General features: G+C 38.1%; 1 protein-coding gene across 1 annotated transcript in view; it reads right to left on the bottom strand.

Annotated features, from left to right (window-relative positions):
- adamts14 (ADAM metallopeptidase with thrombospondin type 1 motif, 14) overlaps positions 1-27,074 on the bottom strand; it is a 46,264-nt gene that overhangs the window by 16,602 nt on the left and 2,588 nt on the right. Inside the window, exons 3-6 of the mRNA XM_087784295.1 lie at positions 10,400-10,556; positions 8,608-8,804; positions 4,489-4,572; positions 2,174-2,330 (exon numbers count right to left, since the gene is read on the bottom strand). Of these exons, the coding sequence (XP_087640421.1) occupies positions 2,174-2,330; positions 4,489-4,572; positions 8,608-8,804; positions 10,400-10,556 (595 nt within the window). The remainder of the gene's footprint in view (positions 1-2,173; positions 2,331-4,488; positions 4,573-8,607; positions 8,805-10,399; positions 10,557-27,074) is intronic.

Below are 27,074 nucleotides of genomic sequence, written 5' to 3'. Positions count from 1 at the left end.
ATATAATGACTTAACAACAATATTGTTCCTCTGTCTTTTTCTTCCTGCATTTACTGTGCGCAGTGGGATCCTGAGTGGATGACTCACTGTTTTAAACATGGCTTAAGTGATTTGAATCAAAGATTAAAATCCTATTTATCAAACCACGTTAGGGATGAATTTGTCATCTAGAATCAGGTTATTCTGGTCAGTGTTGCTGCCTGTGCCGGTGTGGTGATGGCGTCCGGGATCAAAAGTCTACGGTTGGTGCGAGGAGTGAGACGTGAGAGGTGTCCTGAAGCAAAGATCCTTTTATCTGAGCGGCAGATAAAAGGATCAGGAACGTGCCCGAGATACATTCCTTTTGAAAGCTCATGAGCGTTTCTCACATAGAAGCGAAACCGTGCAGCAACTGCAGCATAAACTAGCGGCTGATGGGTGACAATGAAAGTGCTGTAGGTGATACATCAGTGAAGATGAAGTAATGACTTGTTTTAGACTCTCTCTGGATGATTCGACTTCCCGAAAGCTTTGAATCGAGATGCATACATATCAGTGGTGAGTGTGACAAGAGGGTGCGATGTCTGCATTGGAGGATGGGACACAGCGCCACCAGGTCCAGCCCAGAATAGTGCGCCATAGATACGGGTTGTGTTATGACAACAACACAAGCGTAGCCATGACAACAACCGGAGGTGAGAGAAGCACAGCAGGTAGCCTCGGGTCGTCCACAAAACATGACACAAGTGCTTCAAAGGTTAAACTTATCCACAGGTCAAAACATGAGCACAGAGAGGTTTTGTTCTGACTACAGGGCGGCGCCCTGGTGGAAACTGAAGGTAGAGTGAATGGTTACGTACATGTGGTTTGACAAGCGTTATTGATTTTTTATTAGTGAGATCAATACCAGATGTACTTTCATTTCAATGTTCAAATGAGCATCAAATATTATAAGCTCAACAAAATGTTTGTAAGGAGATTTTTCTTTTTTTTTTTACGGCATTGCTTAAAATACTCTTGTGGTCATTTGTGGAAGTACTGTAACAATCACACGCCAATTCATTATTTTAGCTTATTCATATATTTGAAGTTCATACAAGTTATTTTCCTACAACAATGTTTTTCTGTCGGCCACAAAGCTTTTTTTTTAGAAACAGAGTGATTGGTATGATGTTATTGTGATTTGTTTTAATGTCAAATGATGTGAAATGATGTAAAAGAAAAAAGGTTAAAAAAAAAATGGATTCCAAAAAACATCCTCTTTATTCAGGACCCCTTGTTAAAGGTTGAAGGAGTCAACAAGTAAAAAAGGCAGACTGATTTGTCTTTTACCGAGTATTGATTTCGTACAGATCATTAAGTCTGAATGGATCCAGCAATGTGGACATAACAGATAAACCTCTGCGCAGACTTCAAAATCTATATGGATGATTGTGTAAATGTCACATGACTTAAGTAAGCGTTTCATTTATTAACAGGTGTTTTGGGAGCAGCTTTTGTTGACCAGGAGAGGTTGTGACAAACAAAAACATTACTTTATTATTGTAAGATGAAGTACTTTTTTAGTCTTTAAATTGTCTTGCAAAAGATGTATTTTCAACCGAATCACAGTATCAATGCATACTTGTGTCCCAGTTTGATTTTACATTGTTGTATGTATCGTATCGTTGTGTAACATTATATAAGGGTAAAGGTCTGGGGATCGCAAATATAAGAAACACAATTTAAGCTCAGATAAAAAAGACAAAACGGTGCATAAATACGCTCAATTTCTCAAGTGTCTTTTTAACTGTGGGTTGACTTGAGTGACTACTAAAAAGGATTTGTAGTGCAAGACTGTGTTGTTCAGTTTAGGGAGCCTCGTATTGGAAATATGGACCATGTTTGATGCTCATTTGAAGGTGGGCTGAAGGAACCATACACAGAACTAATGGTGTGTTTTTAAAAAAACATTTCTGTTTTTTCTCTACATGCCAAAAACCATCAACATCTCAAATGTTCAGTTCTAGGGTGGCGTCAACATCAAGTCAGCCAGGTTTAGGAAAGATTTTCTGGGGGTCATATAGGATTTCAGGGTTGAGGCTGACGCCGAACTTTCCATCGACCTTACCTGGACTTGAAGCCAACCCTTCCTGAACGGAAGCAGAAATCAGCACTCAGACTGCACATGCCTCGATCGAGTGAAATACAGTACCTTGCATACCTGCGGGACCAAAATCTTGCCTTGTGAGAAAGATAGCGTGGTCGTGGTACTCGGCGTGGTCGGGGTCACGACGCTGCTGCGTGTTAGCCCACCTGCACACCTGCTCCAGGCTGCGGGAGGGGTTTCCACGCTCGATCAAGCTGATCGACTGCAATGAAAAGACAGAACTTTTGAACACAGAAACGACATGTCCGTGAAAAAGAGAACGGATCAGAGTTGACTTTTCTATAAGCTGCTTCAGAACTGATGTTTACATTATTAAGATGGAAGGTAAAGATATGTTCCTGGTGGATGTGTGCACGTGCGTGTCAGGGAGGTCTAGCTTGTTTGCCTTCACCTAATTACTTCTGTGTAAACAGTTTCTGCTAGGAGGAAAATAGAAGGACTTCTATAGCTGTAATTTCTGACGTTACACATGTCTTAATGACCAATTAGTCTTTGTTGGCAAGGAAACACTTGATAAATAACATAATGAGAAATGGAAAAGCAGGTTCGCTAATGGGAGACGTGACATTTGCTCATTGGTTTTTATACCAATGGTGCTGTACACATAAATTAAACAAGATAAATTGGCAATTTTCTAAGGAACTCTGGAATATACATTTATTAGCATTATAATGCTTCCATTAAAGATTCATGTACAATAAATGTCAGGTACTCTTAGTCTTTAGACTTTCTTTTATTCTCATTGCACAGAAAACACAGCAGTGAAACTGTCAACGACATTTCGTTGCTTGGCAACCGTTAAAAACACAGCATAATGAATGTATATATAAAGAGTATAAATATGATTATTAACAAGTTAAAAAAAAGTACAATATAGTATAACAGAATAAACAAATAACGATTTAAATATTGCATATAATTATTAATTTATATATCATCAAAAGTTAGATTCAGGATGAATTAAAAATGCTTTATCCTAAACATGTCCAGTTTTTTTTTTAATGCAAGTAGGTAATATATAAATATATGTGTTTGATCCATGAAGCAAACAAGCTTAAAATAATTTTAATATTTTTACTAATCTTTGTCCAGATACAAATATAATAGATCATATTTTATCATCATTATTAACTTTTCGAATAAGCATGCTCTGAAGGTGTAATAGTGGCAACAAACCGATGAAGAATAAGTGCGACAAACATCTCATGTGAATTTCGAAGAAATATTGTCATCAACGAAAAAGTAACCAAAGTGCAAAAGTCCCGGGAATGCTCTTGCTTTACGGTTTGGTTATTACTGTTAATGTCAAGATTGCTGGCCTTATGGTTCCAGATCCATCAATATCCATCCATGCTAACAAATCACTGCAGTTTCATTACAAGTGAGAAAGTGTCATCAATAGCCAAATATCCATAATGTGATGACGATGTGGATGAAAACAACACATGAAATGTAACAAAATCTATATTTGGGGTTATTTGTGACATTTACCACAAAAATTAATTATTACATTCGTCATATTTATTGCCTCAAATCATCACAAAACTCCAAGATTATCATCAAAGTACTAGCATATAATTTATTTTCCACCTTTTTACCAGCAACATTAAGTGGCAAAAAAAACAACTTATAGAATGTGAGAAGCTTTGCATACAGAATTTTATCTCTCACCATCTTTGCTAGACGCAGTGAACTAATGATGAAGTCATGCATGACTAGTCTACGTGGAATTTTGGGTTAAAAATCCGTGACCTGGCTTTATGTGGCCACTTTGGCATTGGCGGTTCCAGAACATTGAGAACTTTAGAATCTTCATTCTAGAATGAGTTTATTATTTTATTTTTATCCATTTTATTCCTTTAACTAGTAACAGTGTCTGTACAGTGTACAGTATGTTGACTCTAACCCTAACCCTAACCCTAACCCTAACCCTAACCCTACCCTGACCCTAACCATAACCCGAACCCTAACCCTAACCCTAACCCTAACCCTAACCCTAACCCTAACCCTACCCTGACCCTAACCTTAACCCGAACTGGAACCCTAACCCTAACCCTAACCCTAACCCTAACCCTGACCGTAATATTAATATTAAACTAATCATGTTTTAACCTAATCATGTTTTATTCTTTGTATTTTGTTAAACTATATTTTCAATTCTGCATCTGATGTATGAGAGACAATATCTGTATAGAGAGTAAAATAACTGTTGATATTAGAGCTTAGAACGATCTCTTCAGTTTACGTGTTTTTTCTATGAAATAGCCTGAAACGTGCCGACTCATAGTTCCAGACGCAAGACGAGCACGTGTTTGCCTGCTTTTCATTAGCATAGCAAGTGATTGAGGCTGGTGACTCACCTGTCGATACCCGACCATTATCATTCTGACAAGCACGATATTAATGTTGGCGCCCAGAGATTCGTCGTGGTAGATTTCATCAACCTAAGGGCAGAAAAAAAACGAGTAACTCGCATGAAAGGCAAAATACTGTTGACCATATTCAACAAACAAGACCCTTTTTTTTTTGCAGCAAATCACGTATGTCATCCTGCTTCCTCATGGTTCAAATGGTTAGTATTCAGCTGAGGAGCCACGAGAGTGTTACTTTTCATCACGGTATCACTACTTCAATATGATGAAAAATCCAATAAAACGACAACTGAAGACCTTCCTCACAGGATGTGAGAGATAAAGCAGGTCAACAATGTCTGAAATTAGTTTTTCAAATGAGTTTTTGCAAAAGATCAAATACGATACAGGAGGAAAACTGCTTGAAGTACTCACAATTTAAGGGCTTTTATTGTATATAGTTAACCACAGGTGTGCATCATATAAGATTTGTAATCCTTAGTATTGTTTCCTCGTCCATCACAGGATGGATTATGCAGTTTAAGAATACGAAGATTGTAACTCATTTATCCGTTGTGTGTCTTTGTGTGTCCTGTGACAGACTGGCGTCCTGTCCAGGGTGTCCCCCGTCAACCGTAGAATCTGGGATTGGCTCCAGCCCCCCACAACCCCAATAAGCAGCGTAGAAAATGAATAAATTAAGACATATGTCATAATTAATAACATTTTTTTTAACTTTGCTAAAGGTATGTCTTGGACCATTTAAGGTTCTTAAATGTGGGCGTCGGTATTTTTAGTATATTTTGACAAAGTTTATTTTGTCCAATAAACACATTAAGGCAGAATGGCTGCCTTGGGGCTTGGTTCTGGTTTTCTATTTCTTATTGTGTGTGTTTTTTTTTAAAAGTTTAATTTGTTTATTCTGTATTGGCACCTCAATAAGACTTTCTGATTCTAATTTTGATATAGAAACACAGATATAAAACTGTCCAACAGCCGGTCCATTTCGATGTCAAGATTGAAAAGGATAAAAAACCCATTGGATGGAAAAAGCTAAGATTATTTTGATGTCTCATCCATTGTAAATATATTTCATGCAGTTTTTTTTGCAGAGTTTTGCCAGAGAATTGAATCTATGTTTGTAAAGGACGGGAAGATTTAGTCCAAGATTATCTGAGCACAGCGGAAGGACATGGTGGTCCTTCCAGCTGAGCCCATTTTTCTCTCCTCTGACTTTTCTCTCAAGCCTTCATTCCACCCCGAGGAGAGCCCAGAGAACAGGTATCCATATTAACTTAACCCTTCAGCTGTCAGGTCGTTAAATCTAGAGAGGGAAACCGACAAAAGAGATTCCATGTCATGCAAATGTCTTACGTGCATTCAATTCTACATTCTTAGTTGATAATGAACGGATGTCACGCGGTGGTTAGAAGTTGCATATTTGGTCCTTGGGTTGAACCAAGTTTAGCGGGGTAATTGCAAAGCCAGCAGGAACGTGGGATCAGACTGTTGTGGCTGGAATGAAAGTAGCAGCTGTGGTCTGGAAGCGTGAGGTGTCCCGGGATCGTGTGTGCATGTGTGAATCAACACAACTTGAGAAAATTACAAAAAAAAAAAAAAGCCAACAACACTGCTTTTGTTGCACCTCCTGCACGCTGACAGGATGTTCAGCGATCAGACCCTCCAGGCGATTTATTCCAGGTGGTGCCACACTGCAGGTATGAACGGCGGGACTGGGGGGCGATCTGGGCAGGACTTTGACTGACAGCTGCAGACAATTCTATCTCTCTCGTTATTCTTTACTCTGTGAGCTGACATTAAACCTCTCTCCTCCGGCACAATGGCAGAATAAAAGGACGACACAACCACTAATTAAAAGAAATGAGAACACATGATTCCCGTCGACTGACACGGCCTTTGTGGCCGCCCCGTATGCTGCTTCCAGTCAACTTCCTAATTGGTCTAGTGGGGTTAATAAGACCACCGTGCTGGAACCAAATGGTAACTGTTACAGAGTGAAACCAGCGCTCTGTGAAAATCTGACTTGAGGGATTTGGGCTTTGTAAGTAGATTATGGTGGTAGGAGCTGGTGGAGCCCGTAATGAATGATTTTTTTAACCTCTTCATTATCCTGCGAACGGCTCCACAGAGCTGAGGGTCTATTGATTAACGTCTCATTTCTGTAAGGTGGGAGGAAATCAAGAATGTGAGATGACAGGTATCAAATCATTTCATACCATCAATATATTTTTCTATTTAATGTTACTAATTTATTAGTTTCAATTATTCTTGTTCTTGGACTTGAGTTGGTCTCGATGGTCTATGGTTTTGCTCCTGTCTTGGGTTCCCTCGATCTCGCCCGGTCCTGGGTCATAACAGTCGTCCAAATATTACTTTCCTGTTTCTTTGTGTCATCATAATGATTCATAGCATTGCCGTCAACAAGCCTTCATCATGTAACAAAACTAACAAGACTTGATCTGAAAGCTGGTCATGTGATCACTATAATTGACTATATAAAGCAAAATTGATTACTTTTTCTGACCATAAAGTGCATTTTCATACATAAGGTACACCAGGTTAAAAAGCGTTTTTTTTTCTCCTGCGTTACTTCTGATAGCCTTGAATTTTTAATATCCTTTGTAAACATGCAACACTACTATGAAACCTTCCACATAAAAAAAAACTATGGAGCCTCGCAGTAATCTTTTACCAAGCCTAGCGGTGTGGTGGATGTTTGTATCTTGATGGAAAATGTATGAACAATCAAGCTTAAAATACAGACTAATTTAACTTAACACATTAAGTAAAATCTACACATAAATTGCCCTTTAACAACATTTTGCCAGATTTTGACCTCCATATTTTTTAAAGTTAATACATAAGCCGCAGAGGATTATAAGAGTCAATGTCAATTTTTGTATTAATCAATTATCAATCAATTTACTCTGTGACAGTACTTTAGTGAACATTTGGTCACATTTAGTTACGAAATATAAAAATGTCTTAATCCCATTTTATTTACATTTGCCATTAAAACAAGACAAGCCTTTTTTTAATACTGTTTTAAAGACGAATTAACTTGTATGTGTGTTCAATAGTGTCTGAAGGGCAATGGGCATAACATGTGTGGGACAAATCAAATATAAAGTAAAACAAATGCTAACAGACTAGGATTGGGATTTATTTTCCGAGTAATCCGTGTCTTTAGGAGTTAAAGGAAGAAATCTGTGTCCGTATGAAAGTTGCGAAGAGTGCCTTGTTTTCTTTGTCCTTCTGGTCCAAAATGAAAAACTGAAAAAAACATCCAAATACCTCCATACTGCTCATCAGTAACACCCATCTTGTATTGAAGCCTCAACGTGAGAAATAGTTGAAAAAATGCAAACAAATCTATATTTTAAGATTTTTTTTATAGCTGTAGCTAAAACGGCTAACATACGACACTGGCAGGACAGATCCCAGTGTTTGAGATTTACCCAGTGTTTTCTGTCTGTGTAACATGTTAGCCTATTAGCTTCTGCTACAAACAAACTTAAATAAAGAATCTTTTAATGTTTTCTCCACATTTCTCTTGTTGGAATGGGATTACAAAAGGGACATTACATTTAAACAGTATTTGGATGTTAGACCTGGACCTGGATGATGAAGAAAGGTAGGCACCTTTCGTAATACTGACATAAATTTCTGCCTCTAAGTCAATAGTGAGTAGAAGCACTCCAAGAACTCATCATTTTTGGATAAGCTGTTGACCTGTCACTGCATAAGCCAACTTTGCATGAAGCAAAGGACAAGAGGAGGCCACTCTGGTTACTGTGAAGAGGACCATCCATTCAGCCAGAGGAAGATGAGCAATAATGAAGAAACAGCCACTCACTGATAGAAGGGTTTTTCTCCTGCATAATTATCTAACAGCTGCCTACATGTCAAATGGTACAATTCAATCCAATTCAACGCTAATGCACACAATATTTATCAGCGTCAGTGACTTAAATTAATTAGTATAGCCTTAAACGAAAAACTTATTCAAGGAACAAATAGCAATGATTATAAAATAATCAACTTCATTTGACAGGTTGTCAACTTAATAACCTTGAACACTGTTAATGAAAAAAGAGTTCCACTTACTATGTTCATTAGTGTGAGAACGTAGTTCTGCACATGCTCTTTGCCATGGAAACGCACCACAGAATCATCCACAGCGAGGAGCACTTCAATGTTGTAGTCGTCTGTCTTGGTGTGCCGTCGCTTTCTGTCCGCCTCGGAGAGTTTATGGCTGACAAGATCCAAAGATTCAGGGAGATCGGCGATCCCAAAGTCTGTCACTGCAATAAGAAATGTGAAAGAAGGATCGGTGATCAATACATTGTCCGAAGTAAAGCCGTACAATAATTTTCTTTAACTTTCATATCGGATTCATGTGTGATAAATGGTTTCAAGCATCAAACTCTTCCCTTGACTTATGTAGTGAATACATTGAAAAGTAAAAACGAATGAGCAAAAATAACCCTTTTTTCCATCAAATTAATATTAATCCAATTGTAATTCAGCAAACTGTCCCTGAGGAGTAGAGCTGCTCACACTTTTTCAGGATGAGAGCTACTTCTATGAGCAAAATGACCTCCTACTCTAAAAGAGCAAAGCATTTTATCGGTATACAATATTGTTTATATGTGCCATGTATGTTGATGTATGATCTGTTAGATTAAAATTGTAACATATATATACGCAATACTTGAAATTAATGCTGAAAGATAATCAATTATGAAGTAAGAAAATAATACAATTTACTCGTTTGATCTAAGAGAGGGAAACGTTTTGTCTACATACATACATACACTCACAATCAACATTTCTCTTCATTCTGATTACTGGCTTGGGACAAGCTTGAATCAGAATTATAGTCATAACACCGGTAGATTCAAATATTGTTTGACTGCAAATGACACCTTATTTTGTATATCAAACAACGAAGCCGGCGAGACCCCAGGGGGGGAGCAGAAGACAGGAATAATTAGATTAAATGGAGACAAATTAGGAACTCTCTCATTGGGGGATTGGGGTACACAGGGAACTTGAAAGATCAATTTATACAGAAAGGACAACACCCTAGGTGGGAAATCTGACTTAAATATAGCGAGCCTCCTACAGCTCGGGACCATTCTGCCCAGGACTGTCAATCTGTGAAGTCGCCAGGAGAAGTGGGTCCGTTCCCATCGTTATTTGAAGCTTTTATTTTTTTTTGACTGAAATAAAGCGACCCGTTACACACTCTGGATTGTTCCTCTTTCTCCACAAAGCAAAGTACAAGACTCGGGACAGATGTCACGTCGTGTTCGAGCGACGGAATTGAATCCGTGTTTTGATCCTTTTAGACTTAATGAAGTTGTGTTGAATGAGACCCTTGGCAGAGGTATGCACTCTCTCAATGCATTTGTAGTTTTTCACTTCTCCAACATGGAAGACTCAGGATATGCTGGAGAGATTACATCCCACAGTTGACCTGGGAAAATCTCAGTATTCCACCAGCTCTTCTGGAGGATTTCTGACCTCAGGTTAGCGGAAATAACGGAAACATTCATGTGAAACATATGTAGCAGAATGACTTCGAGAAAAAAATATAAAATTGAGCTATCGTAAAAATCTTCTGTAGGACTAGAAAGGTCCAAGAAGCCGGTAAATACCAGTTTTCCAGCAAATGTCAGAGCTATTGTTGCATGGAAAGGGGAATTAAAGAGGAATTCACGTCGGGGGCGTGGCTATTTGATTGCAGAGGGAAGGTTTGTTTCTCTTTTATCATGTTATTATGAAACTCCGGTTTCCACATGTGCACCCACTCACACAGCAACACCCAGTCAAAACACACACACACAGCTCGGTTTGTTTCCACTGACGTCAAGCAGCCTCTCTCCTTGCTTACCTTCGTTGTGGAGGTCCTCCCTGTGCAGCCCCGCGTCCCGCTTGATGGCCGACCTGCGGTAAACCACGTGGACACGCCCCTTCACTTCCCCGTCCTGCTTGCCCTTTTCCAGAGGCTCAATGAAATACTCTCCATTATCAGTTCGGATTAGACCTGCCTGGAAAAAAAAAGAGTTGAAATCAGTGCACCACTTCAAGAGACACATTCTTCCCTCCGCCAGTAATTACAGCGTAGCTGATCAATTGGGAAGGGCTGGGGAATGACGCAGGTAGATAATTCGGGTTCTTTAAGATCCTCTTCCATCATTTATTGGGTGTCATAACAGACATAACAGATGTTTCCATGCATTGACACGTTTTCAAGTGTGCTGACGATCGTGACTTTCGCAGAATTGTGTGTTTATGACACATATTTTGCAGGTGAATGAAAGAGAGGAGATTGTGATTATGTCACATATTTTCAGTAAGTTCATGGTTGAGTGTAGATCTCTTAAAAAAACTATTTCTGTGACATTTTATTCAAATATTATTATGAGAACGATTAACTCAAGGTTGGATTCCGGAAGCTTTTGAAGATTTCGATATTTACTTTAATGGCTTTTAACCACTGACATCACAAAAATAAGTCAACTTACAAGTTTCTGTAGTGACAAAAGGGTTTTTTAGATGAGATGGAAAAAAGTGTCAAACTCAAGCCTAAAACCATCGAAAATTGCGAACTGAATCAAATGTATATTTAATGAGCTGTCCATAACCGTAAATATGATTCCGATTGCGATATTATTTTGAGACTCAAAGGTCACCAAACATAAACATCTACTTTGATTTTAGCCATTAAACAAAGGGCCAAATCCCTGTAGGTCATGGAAGTTGCTTTACAGTCTTCTTTGTTTCTTCCGCTTTTCTAGATACCTAGTTCCGGAGATTATTTTATTTGAACTTAGATGAAATGGACGAAACCCCAAATTCGGAAACCAAGGCCAGAAACTGAAGCCGAAACACTGAAATAATTTATTACTAGCACTGGATTTCTGTTATTTTGCAATTGCATGAATTAATAGAGGATACATCAATTACAAGATTGAAAACATTTACTTAGCATTGATATTAATCATCCTTTTGTGCTGTGTCTTTCTAGTGTGTCATATTGAAAGGAATAGCGTTTGCTTTTAAAATGTAAAAACGCTTTGTGACATCGGTGAATTAAAAAAAAGTACTTTAAAAATCTAATATTAATATTTTTATTGGATCCATTAACCACCCTGACCTGTTTCTCTGCATCCATTCAGCCTGTATCTTTTCTTGTATGCACTCCTTTATTCCAACATACCTTTTGATGATCTTTATAATGCAGATCATTAACAGTCACGATAATGCGCAGAAAGAAAATGTCATCTACTCGAACCCACTGGAGAACTTCAGCTGTGATGTTAAAAGAAACACTTTAGGCTCTTTCAGACAAACTTTTTAATAAACTCTAAAAAGGAATTTGTCTTCTATTGAATCAAAGAGTTACCTTAAAGGCATTGGGATTCTGCCGAACTGTGCAGATAGGTGTGAGCACATTGGTAATGTAGAGAGCGGGACTGACCAAATGGAAAGAGAAATGTGTGTAAAGAATTGAAGCTATTCAGACCCGAGTCCTTAGAGCTTTAAAAGGATTTATGATCGACAGATCTGTTGAACCAAACGTGGTGAAGAAGATTGATTTTCCAGATGATTTGCTGTACAGTATAGGGAGTAAGCCTCCTCAAGTGAGTCTATAGAAATGGCCTGATTTCAGAGACAATGTTCTTATGCAAAGGCTACCTATCAACAGTTAATCTTCTTTTCTCTAAACTGTGATGTGTCCGTGTAGGAAAGACAAGAAAAGTGAAGCAGAGTTTACCACAGGTGAAGTATTTTCGTGTCATGCAGCAACAGTTTGCATTTGTAATTTCCTTATAATGAGCCCAGGAACTAGGTTACATTTTTCAGGAAAAATTCTTGGAAAGAAATCACTTTCTTGTAATGAGACATCTACGAGTATGTTACTGAATGCATTGATGGATATTTAATGGAAATGTTTCAGGGTCTTGTCTCTTGTCTGATCCTCCTTATCTGGGGTTGTGTCACGTTGGCAGCAGCCTCAGCACAGAGGCCCGAACTTTCCTCTCCTCAGCAATGTCATCCATCTTTTCCCAGGGAAAATTCATTTTGGCTGCTTGTACCTGTATCTTGCTCTTTCGGACCCTACTCACCACATGACCATAGTTGAGGTTAGGGATGAGGAAAGACTGGAATACGGAGAGTTTTGCCTTTTGGCATAGATCTTTTTTTACCACCACAGATCGGTAAATGCCCCCTCAGTCTCCCCGCTATCCCACGCTCCATTCACTCGTCTACAAGACCCTGAGATACTTGAACTCCTCCACTCTGGGTAGGGTTAGGGCTCATCCCAAACGCTAAGAAGGCATCCACTAAATCACTTGCATGTGTCAGTTGTTTTTTTTTAAATAAACTTTTCCTCCCTTTCAGGCATCTAGGCAATGTTTGGATTCATGACCACCTCTGGCACAGTCTCAGATATTTGTCTTCTTCCCCGGCTTGGTTTGGCATGAATAGTGTGTATCTGTATTTAAGTATTTTAGTTAAACGTATAAGCAGGAAAGGGGGAGCCTGGCCAAAGTGTGATCTAACTGGGGCCAAAGGGTAATTAGATTAACTCCTGTGGCCATTGTGGAGTTGTTTGTCCCGGTGCCAAATACTACTGTATGACAAACTATTGTTTTCACACACTGGAGAGAGTTAGCCTTTGGTGGACCTGTCCAGGATTTCACTACAACAGGCTTGACCAAGAACTGATTGGATATTTGCATGTTAGACACAAAACTGTGAAAACTAATTTGCACAAAATATTTGCTGCTGCTGTGGTGGAGAAATCAAGTTCTTCTGTGTAAACCAGAGAGCTGCACAAAACTATTCATTGAATAATAAACAGTGCAGAAGAAGAAAACCTCACAACCTTGGAATTAAAAATAATAAGCATCAGAGAACAGGTGTATTAAAGAAAAGGTCATTGTTGGGGTGAGTTTATTGTACTATTCAAGAAGAAAACTAGACGTAATTTCAATGAAATTTTGATCCCGTAATTCAATTATCTGTGTGTGATGTCTTGGACGAATGAAAATCAACCCGAAATGATTAAGTCAACAAGGAGTATATAAATGTATTAAAACATCTACTTGTAGTCAAGTCTTTCATCTCAATCATTATGTCAGCATCTGTTTATTCAATGTTTAGGTATTAAAGATAAGCATGTTTTATGTTTGCCTCCTGTACAATCCTGCAGTAAATAAAACTTCCAAAATAAAAATTATGATCAAAACTAAAATATCCGTGAGAAAATTATTCTTCAGTTTCAGCTATTTTCATGGTTAGTGATTGTTCCAATCTGCTAATCTATTATATTATGAATTGTGCAGCTGTTTTGCAGACAATAAAAATTAAACTTGACCTTTTCCGTTATGTTTATTAGAAAAAGCTTTTGATTTCAGTTCATTTGTCTTCAATTGTTGCAAATTAAACCCCATTTATGTTCTATTCCGCAAATACAATCTTTTAAACTCTGTTATTATTATTATTTAAAAGAGGCATTCTTTTTCTTATGTTTGATTTTTTGTAAAACAATACTGTTATTATTGGGCTGCTTGTTGAATATAATTTGATATATCCTCACAAATTCAATTCAAGCGTTGGAATGCATAAAGCTGTTGTTACTGCCACACATAAGAACGTCTTTATCACAGAGTTAAATCACTGAATCGATATCGTTTTCTTATATATTTTACAATGTGTCCAGTTGAAAGCCTGTTAAATGTTCAGGAGCAACAAAAAGGAGTGCAGGATGTAAAAGTCAAAGGTTGAAGTAGTGCGGTGAAGGATTTCATCCAGCTCAGGCCAGGAAATTCCAAGTACGACATGCTCAAATACTTCCTCTGCAGGCTCTTATTACACTGTGAGGGAGTGAGGCAGCATCTGGAAGAGCCCACTGTGGAGCATTATATTCACTTTGGCATTATAATATGAATCAGTTTGTGTGGAACTCATTTAACAAAGCAAGCACTTTTAAGTGTTCCTGTTGCATTCTTTACATTCACCTCTACCTCTGTATTTGTGACTCAATAGATACATTACTCAACATCAGATCATTAAAAGAAGCATATAATAAATAGTACATAATCGTGTTTGTTATGAATATAGTTGGATTTTTTTTTTTTATTCAACCAGTATTAGTTTCTGTTGTCTCTCCATCTAGGTGGGTTTGACAAAAATGTGCCTTCAATAAGCAAGAGCAGTGGTAAGTAATGATACGTTCTTGAGGTATTTCTTACTCTGCCTTACAAATGAGAATAAATAAATGTGATGGGTTCCTGAACAATAAACCTTCTCAGTTTCAGCCACTGGCTTTATTTTTTGCTCGATTCATCTGCCAAAAGCTAAAGGCTGGTCCATGAAAGTACTGCTGACAAAAAACCAATGAATATATAACTGAGTAAAACCAGTCCATGTGTATTAGAACACTATGAAGGAGCCTTAACTAAAGCATGTTACTCATGTTGTAACTCTCTAGTACTTCAGTTTTACAATTATACAATTACGTTGACCATGGATTATTAACATATTAACATCTGCGTCAAAAAAGGTCAAATCTTTGAAATAAATTCAGACACAATACAGTAGCAGTAGAAGGACAGTTACTATAACCCTTGAAACACAATACTTGTTGGGTTACCAAACTGGGGCTGGGTATGGATTTTGGTACTTTTGAAGAAACTCTTGATAGTAGAGTATCGAGTGTCTATACATGCCAGGTTGAACGGAAAAGGAGATTGAGTGCAAGAATGCTCCTCCAGATGCAACACTAATAGACTCAGGGACTCATTCATTCATTAGATTAAGTCTGAGTTTGGGGGCAGGAGTGGAGTGAAAAGAGGATGTTATTGTATGTTAATCCTTCTATCCTTTTCTTTGCGTTATTTCCTTTGATCTATGTTCTTTATATTTGCACTTTGTCATCCCTTTTTTCATTTATTTGCTTTTTTTAAGAAACTATAGTCTGCTGTAAACTGGAAACCCAATTTCCTGAAGGAGATCTCCAGAGGTAATCAATAATAAAGTTTATCTATCTTGTGTTTCAGTGCTAAGATTGGTTATCCATGTACAATAAAAACTTCATACTGTGTGTTTCGTTCTGAAGCGAAACTGAAAAGTGACATAGGCAGTGAACATCATATTGATTTGTAACTTGGTAGCTGTTCTTTTGCACTGGAACATTATTTTTTTTCTGTAAGAGAACAGCTTGGAGTGGAAATTTACCAAAGCAAAAAAATATTATTTATAATGATTTTCACTACTGTAATGTCATTTTATTTTTGCCATAATTGATCTTAATAAATTGGTATAAAAAAAAAAAAAGGATCTTTACCAAGTATCAAAGTGAAGGTGTCGATTTCAAAACCAGAATTGATGACGTTCAATAGATACCCAGCCCTACCCTCAACAATCCTTCGTTAATCTGTAAATCATGTCAATGAGATCTCCATCTTCTGGCATAGAAGTGTGATATGAGCAGCTTTCTATTCTGTCACCATATGAACGCCATTTAAAGCTGAAGCTGGTAGTTTCTGTTGTAAGACTCGATACACTGAAGACTATAATAAAAGAGCCAGGATCAATCTCTAATCTCAAATCAGGAGAGACGCTGGACAGAAAGTCATTATTTGAAGTAAATACTTCTGGCCACAGATGAGTAAAATCTCAGGAAACAATATATAAGGTACCCATTATTATTATCGACACGTTTGGTGAGGTATTCCATTGCTGCTGACTGACAGCTCACACGGCGAAGGGGTCAATAAAGCCACTCGGTCTCACTGGAAACCTAAATTCCACACAGTGGTGGCAGTAACTTTGAAGGTGAAGGTGTACGCCACGTAAAATCTGACGGCAGTCACAGTCTGTCGCTTGTGCTCACGAAAGCGTCGCCTCTGAAGAGAAACACAGTTTGAACAGTATTATGCAAACAGTATTATGAGCTGTAGATGGATTGAGAGCTAATTCTCTCAAGGAAAGAATAAAGGAATATCGATTTAGTAGAGACACAAAAGCCAGCAAAAACACATCTACAAATGAAGTACACTTGTTTATTTTCGGGGTTCTCAGCAAGAAAATCTATTTTCCCATCACAATTGTTTTTATTCACTTGTAAAAAATCATTAACTGCTCAACTTTTGCAGCAGATATAACGCACTTTGAAAATAAAATAAATTCAAAAATCTATATTCATCCATTTTATTGTATGTAACAGGACTGTTTTTTGCAAAGCATTCAAATCTTGGAAGATTAATTTTCACTGCAGTTACGTGATCATTTTATTCACTAATTAATAAACCTTAACTTTATGATAACTTCTCAGTTGCATGTCAGGTGAGATGTGATAAGCCAGAATGGAAATGGGTTATAAAAGCGGATCTAATGTCTAATTGGATGTTAAGGTCACCAGGTTCACTTCACCTTTACACTTTCCGACATCCGACCCCGTCGGCTTACAGCTTTTGTGAACAAGCAAGGAATCCAATGAGCGGGGCAGTAGGTTTCAGAGATGAGTGGAGCGCAGACGTGAGACTGAAACGATTGGATAGGCTATGAGAGCGAAGGGATTAACTCTGGATTGCTTTTAACCTCCCTCTGGCCTGCCTCATCCTACGAGGATAGCTGTTAAAGTGTGAGAATAGGATTTCTAAAAAGGGTCGGTCGTTTTCTCCAAACTATTATCAGCTAAAGCAGACAGTATAAATCAACAATTGTATCATATCCATCAGGGGTTAACATGTGTATTCATGTGTCTTTGCGTACCTGCCACTCACAAGGTAAATGGACTTTAATGATATACAGAAGCTGTGTCATTATCTCCTGATGAATTCATCAACATGTCTTCTTATTTGCTCAACTCCACACTCAAGCCGTGTTTAAAGGGAAGTCATTGGAACAAGAAAGCCTGTATTTGTGTGGGTTGAGAAAGAATAGAAACTGTGTGACCGTGTGGTGATGATGGTGTTCGGTTGTAGTAATTGTGTGAAAAGCCATTTTTTAATGTAATGATTGGACCAGGGATGTAAACAAGCACAGCTGATTACAGTGAAGCAGAAGAAGGTTCTATTTGTGGATAGTTTTGGAGAAAGAAAGAGGAGGGATGAAGAGTTGATTCAAAAAATACTGATGTAAACTCTCTTGAGCAGCAGGTTAAAATATACCGAGTATGTGGTTTGCAAGTTAAATAAATAGATACTGATGACAAAAATACTAAAACATGTTTTGAGGCTTGTGGCTGAACACCCATGTATATTGAAAATATCTTTTTGGAAAGTGAACAGGCTTATATACGTTCCCAGATGCAACCAAAAGCGCTTTACAAATAACCATTACTTACTTACACTCATACATAGCAAAACTGTCATTGAGTTTGTCAACACGTGAATAAACTGAAGGACTTCTTGTCATCATAAAGCTGTCTCAGGATATATTGCGGTAAAACACACTTAATCTTAATTCTCTTTTAATTTTGGTTTGATTTATTTAGCATTTAATCCATATTATTGATTTTAGGTTAGTTGAGTGTAAGAATATTCAAAATTACATTTTAATACAATTTTGAAAATGAAAGGAACCACCATGCTTCTATACAAAATTGTCAAGTAGGTGGAAGTCATGGAAATAGCCAAAAAAACATTTGAGGGGCGTTTCTTTCATAAATAACCAATCTTCAGATCCAACCTCGAACATTTGAAGACATTTTTCAAAATGCATTTTTTAAATGTTCAATAGAATATGTGGAATTACTATTATAACATTAAGTCATCACAGCAACTGTGAGGCGGTATCTGATCGTACATTAACTGCTCAGTGCATCTAAGAAACCTGCATGAGAAGCTTATTTGTAAAGAATGGAGACGCTGGTGTGTGTTGAAGTTTTATTGCAATACTATATCGTACTCAACAGCACTGTATCGATTATTTATTTTTTGGGGGCTTTTTTAATTTAATATACTTATTTTAAGGTTTACATTTCAATACACTGTGTTTAAATTTAAACAATTTGATTTTAAATTTAAAATTAACATGCAAATTTTCACAACGTTGTATTGCAATTAAACTTTTCCTAGATGGCAGCAGTCCTTACATCCCACACAGCTAAAGCAATAATGAAACCCTGCACGATCCCTAAGATTACAGAGGACGAGAGGATACAGTTGACTCCAGCAGCTTTTAGAGTAAGTTCATAAGTGAGTAATTACTATTTGTAAAGCTCCTTTCACAGACCCTAGTCTTTTGGACATATTTTGGTTTTAAAATAAAATAATTAAGTTAAGATTTAGGTATCGCAGTACATCGAAATATATCGTATTGTTGCCCCGCTGTTGTAATACGTATCGCCAAATACTTATCAATACCCCTACTATCTATCTGTATCTGCATGAAATTGTTTTTGAAATGATTGTGTGTTTCTACAGAAAAATGCAATAGTGTAAAAGTGCTTACTTCCCACTCCCGCTTGAATGTTTTATTATTTTGGACAATAGTAGGAGGTAAAATATGGATATTACATTGCAGGTCAAAGTGTTGTGATTTAATCGCAAGTACTTTTAAAAATAATCAAATTTAAACAATAAGCGTAACTAAACATTTTGTTTGCCGCTCGGAATACAGTCCTCCTGACATCAATGGTGTTTGAATAACTTGAATAACTTCAAATAAAAGAAATGATTTTCTAAAGAAGCAGACACTTTAATCTATTTATAATATTATTGATATATAAATCGTACATATACATATAAAATACATCTCTTATAGTTATGAAAGCTTTACAAAATAAAACCTCCAGTTTCCTGCCACTTGAAACCACTTATATTGGAGGTCAAACATTCGAGAGCAGGAATGTGCTCATTCTCCATCTGCAATCAATGGAAAAAGGTTTCTCGATACCTAGAAGGACAACTGTCTGTTGGGTGTTGCTATGTGGCGCGCATAATCGTCAGAAATAGCCACCATCAGGCCCCAAGTTATCTGGCACTTTCGGTCGCACATGTAACTCAATCATCTGAGCTTATTCCCGGCACATGAGTATAATGATAGCCTCGACTCCATGACAATGGAGCATGCAGGTCCGGAGAGTACAGCTGTGCGACAGTTCACCAGCTGTCGCTGACACCGTGGCCGCATCGTAAAATATGAATATGACTCCAATATTGAGTTACCGTCAAACTGTCACGTTATATTATATTTTATTCAGATTATATTTGAGAATATCTTATCACACTTGATATAAGGCACAATCACGAAGCACCTGTGGCGTCCGTTAACTCATGGCCCGGGGACCAAATCTGGTCATCACAGTGACAGTGAGAAGTTATAATCGTACATTAACCTCTCAGTGCACCTAAGGAACCATCTGTATGAGAAAGTTATTTGTAAAGAATGGAGACGCTGGTGTGTGTCGAATGACCAGACCAGTTTATTGTCCAGCCACACTACAAGGTACTTGTAGTTGTCTACAATCTGGACTTCATCACACCTGATAAACACTGGAGGTAAGTGTGGTCTGGAACTGCCAAAGTCCAGTGCAAAGGTTGCTTATAAGACTCCTGTACTCGTCCTCTTTGTTTTCCATGATGCATCCTACAATGACAGTGTCATCAGCAACGTCTGGACGTGACCTAGCACCTAGCAAAAAAACACAAAAGCACCTAGCGAGGCATACAACGGCACCTAGCAGAGTAATACAACAGCACCTAGCAGAGTGATAAAACAGCACCTAGCAGAGGAATACAACAGCACCTAGCAGAGTAATACAACAGCACCTAGCAGAGTGATAAAACAGCACTTTGCAGAGTAATACAACAGCACCTAGCAGAGTAATACAAAAGCACCTAGCAGAGTAATACAACAGTACCTAACAGAGTAATACAAAAGCACCTAGCAGAGTAATACAACAGTACCTAGCAGAGTAATACAACAGTACCTAGCAGAGTAATACAACAGCACCTAGCAGAGTAATACAAAAGCACCTAGCAGAGTAATACAATAGCACCTAGCGGAGTATTACAACAGCAACTAGCAGAGTCATACAACAGCACCTAGTAGAGTAATAAAACAGCACCTAGCAGAGTAATAAAACAGCATCTAGCAGAGTAATACAACAGTACCTAGCGGAGTAATACAACAGCACGTAGTAGAGTAATACAACAGCACCTAGCAGAGTAATAAAACAGCACCTAGCAGTGTAATAAAACAGCATCCAGCAGAGTAATAAAACAGCACCTAGCAGAGGAATACAACAGTATCTAGCAGAGTAATATAACAGCACATAGCGGAGTAATACAACAGTACCTAGTAGAGTAATACAACAGCAACTAGCAGAGTAATAAAACAGCACCTAGCAGAGTAATAAAACAGCATCCAGCAGAGTAATAAAACAGCACCTAGCAGAGGAATACAACAGTACCTAGCAGAGTAATACAACAGTACCTAGCAGAGTAATACAACAGCACCTAGCAGAGTAATACAAAAGCACCTAGCAGAGTAATACAATAGCACCTAGCGGAGTATTACAACAGCAACTAGCAGAGTCATACAACAGCACCTAGTAGAGTAATAAAACAGCACCTAGCAGAGTAATAAAACAGCATCTAGCAGAGTAATACAACAGCACATATCAGAGGAATACAAGATTACCTAGCAGAGTAATAAAACAGCACCTGGCAGAGTAATACAACAGCACCTAGCAGAGTAACACAACAGCACATAGCAGAGTAATACAACAGCATCTAGCAGAGTAATACAACAGCACCTAGCAGAGTAATACAACAGCACCTAGCAGAGTAATACAAAAGCACCTAGTAGAGTAATACAACAGCACTTAGCAGAGTAATACAACAGTACCTAGCAGAGGAATACAACAGTATTTAGTAGAGTAATATAACAGCACATAGCGGAGTAATACAACAGTACCTAGCGGAGTAATACAACAGCACCTAGTAGAGTAATACAACAGCACCTAGCAGAGTAATAAAACAGCACCTAGCAGAGTAATAAAACAGCATCCAGCAGAGTAATAAAACAGCACCTAGCAGAGGAATACAACAGTATCTAGCAGAGTAATATAACAGCACATAGCGGAGTAATACAACAGTACCTAGTAGAGTAATACAACAGCAACTAGCAGAGTAATAAAACAGCACCTAGCAGAGTAATAAAACAGCATCCAGCAGAGTTATAAAACAGCACCTAGCAGAGGAATACAACAGTACCTAGCAGAGTAATAAAACAGCACCCAGCAGAGTAATAAAACAGCATCTAGCAGAGTAATACAACAGCACCTAGCAGAGGAATACAACAGTACCTAGCAGAGTAATACAACAACAGCTAGCAGAGTAATACAACAGCACCTAGCAGAGTAATAAACAGCAACTAGCGGAGGAATACAATAGCATTAAGCGGAGTATTACAACAGCAACTAGCAGAGTGATACAACAGCACCTAGCAGAGTAATACAACAGCACATAGCAGATGAATACAAGAGCACCTAGCAGAGTAATAAAACAGCACCTAGCAGAGTAATACAATAGCACCTAGCCGAGTATTACATCAACTAGCAGAGTCATACAACAGCACGTAGCAGAGGAATACAACAGCACCTAGCAGAGTAATAAAACAGCACCTAGCAGAGTAATACAATAGCACCTAGCCGAGTATTACAACAGCACCTAGCAGAGTAATACAACAGCACATAGCAGAGGAATACAAGAGCACCTAGCAGAGTAATGCAACAGCACCTAGCAGAGTAATACAACAGCACCTAGAAAGTAATACAACAGCACCAAGCAGAGTAATACAAAATCACCTAGTAGAGTAATACAACAGTTCCTAGCAGAGTAATACAACAGCACCTAGCAGAGGAATACAACAGTACCTAGCAGAGTAATACAACAGCACCTAGCAGAGTAATAAACAGCAACTAGTGGCGGAATACAATAGCACCTAGCGGAGTATTACAACAGCAACTAATAGAATAATAAAACAGCACCTAGCGGAGTAATACAACAGCAAATAGCGGATTAATACAACAGCACCTAGCAGAGTAATACAACAGCACCTAGCAGAGTAATAAACAGCACATAACAGATGAATACAAGAGCACCTAGCAGAGAAATAAAACAGCACCTAGCAGAGTAATACAATAGCACCTAGCCGAGTATTACAACAGCACCTAGCAGAGTAATACAACAGCACATAGCAGAGGAATACAAGAGCACCTAGCAGAGTAATAAAACAGCACCTAGCAGAGTAATACAACAGCACCTAGAAAGTAATACAACAGCACCAAGCAGAGTAATACAAAATCACCTAGTAGAGTAATACAACAGTACCTAGCAGAGTAATACAACAGCACCTAGCAGAGGAATACAACAGTACCTAGCAGAGTAATAAACAGCAACTAGTGGCGGAATACAATAGCACCTAGCGAAGTATTACAACAGCAACTAATAGAGTAATACAACAGCACCTAGCGGAGTAATACAACAGCAAATAGCGGATTAATACAACAGCACCTGGCAGAGGAATACAACAGTACCTAGCAGAGTAATAAACAGCAACTAGTGGTGGAACACAATAGCACCTAGCGGAGTATTACAACAGCAACTAATAGAGTAATACAACAGCACCTAGCAGAGTAATACAACAGCAAATAGCGGATTAATACAACAGTACCTAGCAGAGTAATACAACAGCAAATAGCTGATTAATACAACAGTACCTAGCAGAGTATGACAACAGCACCTAGCGGAGTGAAACTGGCTTCCAGTTCCTTTCAGGATCAACTTTAAAATTCTGCTTCTTACTTTCAGATCTATTCATGGTCAGGCTCCTCCTTACATCACTGATCTGATCCAGCCTTACACACCAGCTCGGACTCTGAGGTCTGTGGATCAGAATCTGCTGATGGTTCCACGCACACGGTTCAGGACCAGAGGAGAGAAATCCTTCCAGGCTGTTGCTCCTAAGCTTTAGAACGATCTTCCTCACTCTTTGTGTTTGATGGAGTCTACTGACTTATTTAAGAAACATCTTAAGATGTTTCTATTTGTTCAGGCTTTTCCTTGATTTTCTGGAACTCCTGTTGTGTTATCAGCACCTATCAGATTAATACAACAGCACCTAGTGGAGTAATACAACAGCACCTAGGATATTAATACAACAGTACCTAGCAGAGTATGACAACAGCACCTAGCAGAGGAATACAACAGCACCTAGCAGAGGAATACAACAGTACCTATCAGAGTAATACAATAGCACCTAGCGGAGTAATACAACAGCATCTAGCGGAGTAATACAACAGCACCTAGCGGAGTTATACAACAGCATCTAGCGGAGTAATAAAACAGCATCTAGCGGAGTAATACAACAGCACCTAGCGGAGTAATACAACAGCATCTAGCGGAGTAATACAACAACACCTAGCCGAGGAATACAACAGCACCTAGCAGAGCAATACAAAAGCACATAGCAGAGTAATACAACAGCTAATAGTAGTGTAATACAACAGCACCTAGCGGAGTAATACAACAGTACCTAGCGGAGTAATACAACAGTACCTAGCGGAGTAATACAACAGTACCTAGCAGAGTAATACAACAGTACCTAGCGGAGTAATACAACAGTACCTAGCAGAGTAATACAACAGTACCTAGCAGAGTAATACAACAGCACCTAGCAGAGTAATACAACAATAATTTATATTTTATGCCTATAAATAAGTGTAAAATGAGTAAATTTGTGCAAGAGCTAATTGAAAGAGTCATATTGAATTCTCAGGAGTCAAGGATGCTGCTCTCCATATCTGTGGCTGGATGTGGACAAAGACAACAGCGGGATTCTTTTGGCATACGTCATTTTAGCTAACAATGGTGGCCTTGCACTCGATGAGGTGGTGGTGGAAAGAGCAAAGTTGGGTTTTGCGTCAGATACTAGACAGAGGAAATGTGACACAGTGTGGTTTCGACAATTATGACTCTTATATTGAGAGTTCTAAAGGTCATAGATCTATTATATGAGTATGTTTTGGCACCAGATTATTCACACAAGTTCCTACAATTTAATAAAAATGCTGCTCCTGTGCATGATTCACAATAAAAATGTTGCCGTGCCATGTGAGGGATTTCAGAGGAACAAAAATGTCATTAGACTCTTATTTTACCACAGTTTATTCCAATGATTGAACTAGTCATTGTTTTTTGATTAAAACAACAATCTTATTATATTGTTGTTTTACTTTCGTGTTCTCAGTTTTCAGAAGAAAACGTGACTCCTAAACAACAGAAAGAAGCACTTTTTCCCCCACCGTGAGCGCTGATGGCACTAATGATGTAACATGGAATTCCAGCGGAGTTCTGTCTTTCATCACACATGATCCCTCAGCATCAAGCAGACATGACAGACTAAATAAATTTGCCTGCGAGCTGTCTACACCACCACTAGCTGCGCCTCGACAAGCTCAGACAGGTCGGTGTTTACGCTGGCATCGATACAAGACAACACATGGCTGATATTTCTGGAGGTATGACTGCGGTTGGTGCCATCAAATAAAACATATTTTCCCACATTCATACAGATAGTTTTGGTTTGGTTATAGGCAGAAGGGTGTCACATTCTAGAATTACTGCTTTAACCACAATATGTAATTCATCTGAGTGCGCTGCTTTTTATGAGTCTTAGAGTCGACAAAAATGTGACCTTGAAATACTGTTCTCTTCTGATATACTGTATACTGAATACTGAACATTAGTGGAATCATACATCAGGCAAACATAATAAAATCAATGCCAACTAAAAGCACCATAGACATGACTTTCAGATTCATCATCTCAGGAAAAAATGTTTTGCAACTTTTGACATGAAAATTGAAGTAACCCAAGCATTTTTTGTAGTTAAAAAAAAAAGGGAACCATTAAAGAACTCAAAAAATAAAACTTCTCCGCCTGAACAAACCAAATTCCACCTCAAACTGCAAATGAGTTCCAGTAAACAAACTAACTGGGGCACAGATGTGAAAATTTCCCAATTTCGTTTCACACATTCATCATGGACAGTTCGGCGAGTTGATTAAATCGTGATTCTTTTCAGGGTTTGCGGTTATTATATAAACAGCGACCATTGGACCTCAATCAAACATCCACAAAAGCCTTTGAACTTCAGTTTATGTCATGAAGACTAGTACGCTTTAGCACTATTAAACATGGTGGATTTAAAAATCTCTCTTTGAGAGATAATCCAACGCAATTTCCGTCACTCATTATCTTTTAAATTCCAAACAACCTTTACAGAAATGTCTGGTTAAATGAAAAATATGCCAATTACATTACTTGTGTTTTCGAAAATTCCGTTTTCGCATTGTTTTGAGGCTAATTAAAAGGAAAACAAATATATTCCTTAAAAAAGTCAATATTCATTCCTGCTTTATCAAATAGAATACACTCTGAGCTGTGAGGCTGAGAAAAGTGATGCGCCACAGGAAGAGACATTTCAATAATGCCAATTATTCTTTGCAATTTATCTGCATCCATCACCTTACGTGGTCTTATCAGCCGCCATCAGCACTTTTCTCTCCACCATCAAACCATCCGAGTCAAACCTCTCTAACTTTTTCTGCAAACCTTTTCCACAAGCTGTCAATCTGACAAACTACTAATGACAACCAGAGCATCTACTTCCTGTTCCAGAGCTACTGTCTGTCGAGCATACATCAACTCCCGCCTCACTGCTGTCCCATGAAGCTTCACTCCAGCTGCTACTCTTCTGTCGCAGATCTCGATCAACATGTAAACTTTAACACGAGTTTAAAAAATCATTGTCAGTCTCTAACCCTGACTTGCAGGTTAATCAAACATCTTTTTTCACATTCAATGCAAAGGCCACGAGGCAAGATTTTCAATTGAACAAGGCTCTGCACGGTGAGGAAGGTCAAGCAACAGCACAATCTTCTTGGCATTTACTGGTTTTGGGTTTGAAAGCGGATCAAGGGACCAAAACAATTCATCATGGGTTTTTTGAAGGTCCCTTTGGACTTTGGATCTGTAAAAAAAAAAAACTCCCTGAATTTGTATTAAGTGTTTAGCAAGTTTAGGGTCATCAAAAATATTGAAAAAAGCCCTGAAAAACTTTGACGCCACATCTGGAAAAGGAACTTGTTTCGCATTGTGTTGATACTGCAGTGCAGACAGTCCTTCATAAGAGACAGCCGATAAAATCTCGGGTTCATCATTTACCTTAAACTAATAAATGATGTCTGGCAGGAGGCTCGCATCGATGTCGATTTTCTTGCTATGAAATAACCTGATAATAAACCTGAGAAATTATTCATTTTATGATTCACAAGTTCAAAGAATACTTTCTTGTAATTTACCTTGTGTATGCCTTTTGCCATGAACCTTTCGGTGGTTAATCTGTTAATTGAATTATTTTTATTTGAATTATTATTTAATTCTCCTGTTTTTCATGTTATTTGAAAACATTTTCACTCATGTTTATGTTTGTCATTTTAAAAAATAATCGACTATCTTCTTTGGATTCTAAGGTAA

The sequence above is a fragment of the Callionymus lyra genome, chromosome 2 (assembly GCF_982586985.1).
Source record: "Callionymus lyra chromosome 2, fCalLyr1.hap1.1, whole genome shotgun sequence".
NCBI lineage: Eukaryota > Metazoa > Chordata > Actinopteri > Syngnathiformes > Callionymidae > Callionymus > Callionymus lyra.
Note: the sequence above shows the minus strand (reverse complement) of the source record. Positions and strands in the feature narration are given on the sequence as shown.